Here is a 9,505-nt window from a genome sequence, read left to right on the forward strand (position 1 = left end):
CTCTTTCGTACCCACTTGCATTCCTTTAGTGATTTGTTTGAGAAGCGCTGGCTCCTTACGACAAATATCAGCGAGTTTTCCCTTCAGCCGCCGTGTTTTTTTACACACGAGCATCGGATCCATCACCAGTTGACTGCCTACGGTCCTAAAAAGCCACGATATATTACATTCCCCTTGAATTTCATTAACAATTATCTGAATTATCTTGCATAAAATTACTAAATTTATTGTAATTGACTATTAATTTTAAAAGCCTCGTTGTACTAGCTTTATTATCAAATTAAATGTATACGCTGTATAGATTATATAGGAAATGCTGGTAAGTTGCGCACATCGCGCGCTCGTGTATTTTCGTGTATAAATATTACTTTTAATTGAAATATAAAATACCCAGCGTAAAGCGCTATCGTCAAGATCTCGTTTTCACGATGGCAAGTTAAATGTTATTTAAAGCTAAGTAATGCGTTTGCTAATTTACGGAAATCATAAATCCGGCGACGGGACGCTTACTAAGCCGTCGGTTAATCAAACGCATGATTTTTCCTGCTCCGACTTCACACGAGAGTTACAATGAAAATAGGCAGATTAAGGGGGAATCCTTGACAGAGTCGCGAGAGAGAGAGAGAGAGAGAGAGAGAGAGAGAGAGAGAGGGTGTCTCTGTGTGTGTGTGTGTGTGTGTGTGTGTGTGTGTGTGTGTGATGCGCCTTGGCAACCAGATTTGCAAAACTTTCCCCGACGCTACGATAATTTATACCGTCCGTTTTTATTCTAAATTTATAATGCACACGTGAGGGCTTGTCACGGAGTGGACAAATTTATTGGTGGCTCGTGAACAGCAACATTTGATTATTTAATAAGAATTTAATCTTTATTCATAAAGCATACCAACAATGAAAATGCATTAACAGCTGTTTATCAAAATTAACGCCGTTTATCTTATTAAATTACAATTAATAACTCAATAAGCTTGACTTATAATTAAATTTAGCTGTAGGCAATTACGTAATGTCGTATCCATCAAAAATCCAGCGTATGTATACGTTTCATTATGTAGCGCTTACATCGGTTATAAAAGTCCTTAAGTAAATAAACGATAAAGATCTCAGTATTCTTATAAAACGCGAGAGAATTCGCAAAAGTCAAATAAAAATGGAAGCCGAGAGAGCTTTTCAACTTGCGAAGCTAGTTCTTACAAATTTAATGTCAAACGAGCGTAAGAAAAGACAGGAATAATGGCCGTGACATGACAGATTCGCAGCGGTATACACTCGATACAAGAAATCCTCGCGGCATTCCGTTCAATTTACGCCGTGAAGCACTTATATGAAAATAATTGCCAAGAAAGAGGCGAACGAAGGGAGTGATGGCGGCGGTGGTGTCGCGATGGGGCGGAGGGAAGGTGCGCGAAGGATAATGTGACGTAAGGAGCTGCGGAGACGTGGACGCGTCAGCGATAATTAGCGCTCTTTGAAGAAAAATCTGAAATAAGCAGGATACGCTCGCGCGTCACTTTCGAGAGACAAATACATATTTCTGTCATGGGCCTGGGGAAGCTTTAATTAAGATCATTAGCCGCGCGCTCGACGGATTCCTTGCGCGTCCCTTGGGAACGCGCCCTGGATGCCGTGGACTCCCTAGACGGAGCTTCTGCTCGCGAATCTTCTTTGGTGGAGTTACCGTAGCACTTGCTTTATGTGACCGCTGGACATGAGCTGAATATCCCTATGAGTGTTTCACAAAAATACCGTTCATTAATTATCGGGATGCTCGATAAAAACTATGTCATTTAACAGACTACAAATATGTACGAAACTACGGTGAGTAAGAAAGTTTGCCTCCATACCTGTGTACTCGTGTATTGATGCACAACAAATACGAAATTAGCGCTTAGCTCGAGAGTTTTTATTTCATTGCGATCGTTGTTGCAAAAAATTAGAATGCATGCATTTCCAAAATGAGTTCAGCTACTCTAAAGTCCTACGATCTAATTGTAAATGTCAAATTATCAAAAATATAATCTACTTTAAAGGTAATTACGAAATAATATTAAAGAGTAATTGGGGCTATTTGTGACAATTAATATCGTTGAATGAAAGTGTTAATTGTATGGCTGCAGTGTAACGAACCCGGTATACTTTAACGTTATATGCACTTATCGTTTGTACTTTATACGCTCGAGTTTTATGAAATTGAATATCATGTGGGAAATTTTGTTCGAATCTGATTAGTCGTTACAGGAAATCTAACAAGGAAAATAGGAAGGGAAAGTTCGTATTCGTAAAGTTACAAATGTTGAAATCGATAATGTGAATGGACGTCACGTTAATTATTAGCGTACCACTATTTATAGGCAATGCAGGATACATAATCCACGAGAGCATGTGAACATTAATTATAAATATATTCGTCCAGAAACAAAAATCTGTGCCAATTGAAATTAAAGCAAGTTATTGTACAATATGAAGTAAAGCAGTATGTCAATAAATGAAATTTCATTAATCTTGTGGCGAGAACGCTAAGTTTAGAATCAGCAAAGTTAAAGTTGCACAGGTAAATTCAATATCGGTTGAGAAATCCGGAAACTACAGTTTTCTTGTCTCTCGTCCTGCGGGAAAGGTGTTTTTTTATTTGTTTTTTCAATTTTTTCTTTTTTCTTTATTGCTTTTTTTTTTGTTTTTTTTTTTTTTTCAGGACAGAAATTATTCGAGAGACAGCAATTTAATAAGCATACAATTTAATTTTCTCGGAAGATTGAAAACTCAAACTAATTGAGTTAATCTTGGTCGTGGCGAGGCGCGCACGTGCAACGAGTAAAGACAAGGGAGAGAAGAAAGTGGGGAGGTACGAGTGACATCGTCATTCGAGTTGAAATTCCGCACTGAAATGAGCGTCGAACGCAAAGGAACAAGAAGAGAGACCCGCGCGCGGGCGAACGCGCGCGCGCACAAGCACACATAAAAACACAAGCATAAGCGCGCGCGCAAGCGCAGAAAGACGAATTCTCCGTGAGATCGCTCGAATGACAGAAGCGAGCGATGGAATCTCGCGAAAACAACGCTCCGGCCGAATACCGTTTGCGCTGCACTCGTGAGAACGTATTAAGTGTTGAAAAAGGCCAGAAGGAGGAAAGGATGGGGAACAGTCGCTCCTTCTCTCCTTCTTCCGCGATTCGAGAGGCGCGTTCGACAGTGTCCTTTTTATATGCGACGGCCTTTTTCCCACTGTCGGATGCGGGCAGAGAGACGCGAAAGCGCCCCCCGGGTCCGATTCTCTTGCGTCTCGTGAGGGACTGAGGATCGTCGATGCTCCCGTCTCGATGAAAAATCATCTTGATTTATCCGCTCCTCGACGATACGGCCGTGATTTTGGTGATTTTGCCATTTTTACGCTCGTTTTATTTCCTATAATTGGCGAGTCCAACCGACTTGCTTACTGAGGCTAATTATTGTTTCTTCATATCACTCACGATTTTACGCAATGCCAAGCATTTCTCTCCCCCTTTTCTTACACTTACAAATGCACCACTTGTATGCTCTAAATAGTTTGATAATACATTGAGAATAAATCTAGGTAGGACACTTAAGAATAATGTGCAATGCGTGTCAATCGCATATCTTTGCCCTATTATTCTTACATATTTCACATTACGCAATTACTTTCTAAACATGTGTGTGTATATATAAACTGTATGCAGCATTAAGTTTCTCAAAGATCTAGTAACATTAGACGAGAAAACATCTTGCCCTCCTCCTCTCGAGAAAAATCCAGATATTATATACGAACGCTCGGGCATTAAAATATTTCTAAAGAATTTTAGATGTTTACTCAACGATTTACAATCCATAAATGCATTTAACTAAATTTACGAGGTAAATACGCAGGCTTCAAGTTTTTGGCATTGCATTTCACGGCGTGAGACAATGCGGTCGTGGAAATTTCTCCTCATTATTTAAACTCTCGAATTGTTAGACGGGCGATCGGTAGTTTTCAAATTGTTAATTACGATTGTGGAAAATGAAATCGGAAAGGCGAACTTTACGATGACCGATCTAAGCTGAGTTTGATTAAGCGTACGTATCTCCATCCTGGACGAAAATAAACTCTAATTAAGAAAGCGCTTGGAATAGTTTATTTGCTAAATAAAGAGAGCGAGACTTGCTGCGAATGTCCAGTTAGCGGGACTATAATTTGCCTTTAGCGTGCGCCGCGGGTAAAGCGAACGTAAGTCGACGGGGCCACTAAAATTAGTCAGGCATAGCACGAATCGGTATGGGATCACGGTATCGCTGTTATTTAACCTCGTGGGCGAGTTTCTGCCTCCGCTTTAACCCGGGCTTTCCAAGAAAGTCGTGTGGATGCTCTTCGTGACGTAAGTCCCACGTGCACTTACGATCGTACGTAACGTTACCGCGAGGACGCATTTATCATGCAAAGGCCTCTCGCGGAAAAAGAGGAGAGCCGAGGATGATGAGAATGGAAGAGGTGGATGAAGCTTATTTTCGGAATATATTCTCGTGCACTTTCATACGTTGCGCGCCGTATCGTAAGCTTCATTCAAGATGCGTGAGTTAAGCGGTTTGTGATGTTACGTGTATAACGTGGCGTTCTTTTAACCAATATTTATTTAATTACACTTATAACGATACGCCATTGTCCCATTACTTCTTCAAAGTAAAACAAAGAGAGAGAGAGAGAGAGAGAGAGAGAGAGAGAGAGAGATAAAGAGTGAGAGAGAACAAAAAAGGTAAATACAAAAAAGCAAAAACAGAACAAAAACGAAATGAAAAAAAAGTAGCAGACTTGCTGTTCGAGCCAAGCACATTAATTGTAAATTTGCACTAAAGCCTCAAGTGGATATAGTACAAAGCGTCGGGGGAGAAGAGTACGAAGGGAGCGGTGATATGGTATATGGCGAGAACTTGGCCTACTTAAATTCCCACGTACGGTTCCTACGACGTCAATCACGTCAGGGAATTGCAAACGATTTCGGGTTGCAGCCCGAAGATAAAGGACTACATCGAAGGCGAAGAAGAATCGCTCTCCCGGCTCTCCCGTCCCCATTGAAGAAGAATCAGAATCAAAAGACACAGAAGAGCGAACAGGAGGGACACGAACGAAGACTACAACGAAGGAGAAGAAGAAGAAGAAGAGGTAGGTGATGGGAAAGGAGCGAAGGAGAGAGAGATAGATAGATAGATAGATAGATAGATAGAGAGAGAGATAGATAGATAGATAGATAGATAGATAGATAGATAGATAGATAGATAGATAGATAGATAGATAGATAGATAGATAGATAGATAGATAGATAGATAGATAGATCGTACGGACGAAAAGCGTGGAGAGGCCGGTTAGGGCGGCCTCGACTTATTTATTGCCTCATTAGACGCACTCACTTCGCCTCCGACGGACGACGAGGCGCAGCTCCACGCTGTCTGCTCGGATAGACAGTGACGAGCGCGCGTTCACTCGCTACTCTGTCCGGTTTACCCCTCCTCCTCGCGCTCGCCGTCGTCGCCATCACCGCCTTCGCCTCTGCTTCTACCACCGCCTCATTCGCGCTCCTCTCTCTCTCATCTCTCTCTCTCTCTCTCTCATCTCTCTCTCTCTCTCTCTCATCTCTCTCTCTCTCTCTCTCATCTCTCTCTCTCTCTCTCTCATCTCTCTCTCTCTCTCTCTCATCTCTCTCTCTCTCTCTCTCATCTCTCTCTCTCTCTCTCTCTCTCTCTCTCTCTCTCCCTCACTCAGGTCTCTCTCGGTACACTAGCTTACTTCGAAAGCTCTCGGGGGCAATGCGATGCCGTCGTCATCGCCGTCGTCGTCGTCGTCGAGGAGCGAACTAAGCCCGGAGAAAAAGAAGAGTCAGAAGCATAAGAAAGCGATGAAGAAGGATCGAGCACCTGTCGCCGAATTCCACGGATATCTCGCACCGCGAGCTCTCTTTGGAGGAAGATGGAGGCCCGTGGACTCGATGGAACTGGGAAGGGAGGCCGTCGTCGAGGAAGTCGCGACGGGTGGAACATCGACAGCAAGGACATCGAGGAAGGTCGAACGACTTTCGCCCCGTGAGATGCGTCGGGGAATCGGCGTCTCGGTCACGCGCGCCCATCCAGCCCAGATTGTTCTCTCGCTTTTTTTCCCTTTACTTTGCTTTTCTTTCTTTAGCCTTTCTCATCTTCTGCTTCTCCTTTAGCAAGAGAAGCTGAAACTCGAAGACCTTTTAAAAATGCAGTTATTACATATATATATATATATATATATATATATATATACTTCTGGCGTCAGTTTTACATACACATTTTTTAAACGTTTTTCTTAGCGATGACATGTGCGCGTACGCATAATGACATATCGTTGCAGCGTATAAATGTTTTACTTATCGCGCGTCCCTTCTCCATTTCACTAAAGAATAAACACATTAATTTGGAAAACCAAATTCGGGGCCAGAATTGATTTAATATTTAATCAACTAATTACAGCTGGTTCACTACAATGATCTAGCCACCGCTACTTTCACAGCTTATTGTTATTATTGTTACCTCTCACCCCCCCCCCCCCCCCCCCCCCCCCCCCCCCCCCCCCTCCTACGATTCCACTAGCCAATAATAAAGAATCAAAAGTGCGTGGTGGCGCATTATTTAGCCAAGCGTCGGCATCATTATAAGTCCGAAGGCGTAAAATAAAATGAAAACAGAGCCCTTCCCTTCTTACGGGCGTAAGATGACCGTAGCGTGACACAGACCGGGAATGCCGCGTACAAATTGGTGGCAAGGGTCACCGTGCGAACGGGCAGCCAAGTGGAATTTTGTAGGGCTGCGTTCTCCACCCCCTTCGAAGTCCGGCGGTGCGTTGCGCCTATCTGAAATACCACCTGCTTCAAGCTGAAGGTATGCGCCCCGTTTTTATTTCTTCATTTCGTTTTCTTTTTTTTTTTGTTTTTTGTTTTTTTTTTTGTTTTTGTTTTTGTTTTTGTTTGTTTTTATTTATTATTTGTTTATTATTCAGGGAAAAGCTCTTGCAATTGCCCGTAAATGATTATCCGATAATACATTCGATAGTTGATGCATCGATGGATTTTGAGATGAGAGGGAAGTTAGGACTAGTAGCGAGTACAAGGTTTAACAATTAGGAGACAAGGAAGCGTTGTATACGAGAATTAACTATTTATATTTGTAATGAAGGGGAGACAATGCGGTAAGAAGAAAGAAGTAAAAGCCAGGGAAAACTGATGCCTCCGTCGAATAAAGGTGAAATTGAGCAAAAGCGTAAAAGCAGTCGGTCAAGGGATTTTTATTTAATTAGAAGCATTTAAGAGAGCCGCTGGCCAATATAAGTGTACACGCTCTTACATCAAACTAAAGGGGCTCGTTATGCTTCTTTTGCTCCCTGTTCTCTCTCACGTTAAGGGGGCTGCGCGTTGTGCATTCTCATGGTGCTCCGTATAGTAATATTAGCGCCGAGAAGAAAAATAGCTGAGATTCCAATTTCACATTATGCGCCCCGCGACGCGAGTTATTCGCACACTGTAAAAATCGATTATACACCCTCTCCGAATCAGCCATTACGCTGCGTAGGCACACACGAAGAATTTATGGGGCGTACGCGGCATTCCGGCAAATCTCGCGCGCGCATTGATCGCGCGAGAGCTCAAAGCCCAGCCACACTGCGCTTATTTCTTTTTATCTTTGTATTTTGTTTTTATTGCGCGCGCGCGCCCCTTCCCATGTCAGCCGACGTCAAAAAGCGTGGAAATTCTCGAAAGGTCGTGAGCTCGCGCGTAAAAATTTATGGTAAAAACGCGCGATCTCCGGTCTTGTTGCAACCCGAATATACACAACAGAATGAGCAGAAATACGAGAGAGAAAGAGAGAGAGAGAGAGAGAGAGAGAGGGTGGGAGATATTTCATGCATAGTCCTACTGCATAGTAGCAGGCTATCTATATACGTTTGTATATTAACCTGTGTGTACGCGGATGGGTTGTGTATGTGTGTGTGCGTGTGTGTATGTGTATATGGGTGTGTGTGTGTGCGTGTGTACGTGTGCGTGTGTGTGCGCGTGTGTGCGTGAGCGTGTGTTGATGTGTATGCGTGTGTGCGCGCACGCGCGTATGTAAGCAAACATAAATGTACACGCATGTATGTGTGTACATTTGTAAAGCTTAGGTATGCATATACGTATATGTGTTTGACTGATTGCATGCGTAAGCCTATATGTATATAAAGCTATATGTATATAAAGCTATATATATATATATATATATATATATATATATATATATATATATATATATATATGTATATGTATATATGCGCACGCAATTATATCGCCAATAGAGGAGAAGCAAACACAAACCGTTCGTTTTCAAGGGTCCCTCATAAATCACTATAGGCGTAACGTAAAAGGATGCAAAGAAACAAGTAGTTACGGCGAGGCTCGAGTAAGACTTTTTACGCGCCGCGGCAAGCAAGCCAAGTACATTGTGGACGATACTTACGGACGCTTTAGGATTGCCTTCAATAGACCTAAACATCGTTCCGTAACGTCGTAATATTTGTATTACATAAACATCTTTTGGTTAAATAATGGAGAGATTAGCGGAATTTTATTCTGGACTGCCACACGAAAAACAAGATAAATTCGTTATTTTTAGGAAAGTCATATTTTTGTCGGTATTCTTCTAATCTAGACTAGAGGAGGTGGACACTTCCTTATGAATTTTATTTATTTTCTAAAATGCCTACTAATAAGTCAAGAGATTCAATTTTTGATTTAGATTGTTTCGTAGAAGCTTTTGTCGGTATTGAGCTCATTTTCAAATTACAATTTCAACTTCTCCACTAATTGTATATCTTGTATAATTGTAATAAAACATATCGTCGTATGATGTATAAAATATAATTCTTAACGTATTTAATAATTATGTTAGACGCCTATTCCATTGATTCTTATTACCATACTCTACTCGATTCCCATACTCGCCATCGTAAAGCTTATATATTATTAATTTTATTTTTTTAGTCCAAACGTTAATTATAATATTTGTATGTATAATTTTAATATTTATTAAAGTGAAATTTAATTACAATTTTAAAAAAATATTTTTGTCGTTGAACAGTATTAAGAAAAACATTTTAATTAGGTTTTACAAACAGCTAAGAATCCATACTTGCATTTTCCCAATATTAAAATAAATAAATGCTATTTAAGCTCGGACTTCTGGTGCAGCAAATCGTTAAAGAATATATATGATACGCAACACTATTTAACGCATATCAAATATAAAAATAATAATAATAATAATGATAATAATAATGATAATAATAGCGATGATGATTATGATGATGATTATGATGATGATGATGGTGATTGTGTTAATGATGATAATAATAATAATAATAATAATAATAATAATTATAATAAATTATAATATAATATAATATAATTATAATATAATAAATAATAATAATAATAATTATTATTATTATTATTATTATTATTATTAT

At 40.5% G+C, this 9,505-nt stretch overlaps 1 protein-coding gene across 1 annotated transcript in view; it reads right to left on the reverse strand.

Moving 5' to 3' along the window:
• LOC105367707 (Wnt oncogene analog 6) overlaps nucleotides 1–9,505 on the reverse strand; it is a 46,192-nt gene that overhangs the window by 28,682 nt on the left and 8,005 nt on the right. Inside the window, 1 exon segment of the mRNA XM_011506479.1 lies at nucleotides 1–145. This exon segment is cut by the window's left edge and continues 18 nt beyond it. Within this exon segment, the coding sequence (XP_011504781.1) occupies nucleotides 1–145 (145 nt within the window).

This window comes from Ceratosolen solmsi, unplaced genomic scaffold (genome assembly GCF_000503995.2).
Source record: "Ceratosolen solmsi marchali unplaced genomic scaffold, CerSol_1.0 scaffold10, whole genome shotgun sequence".
NCBI classification, from domain to species: domain Eukaryota; kingdom Metazoa; phylum Arthropoda; class Insecta; order Hymenoptera; family Agaonidae; genus Ceratosolen; species Ceratosolen solmsi.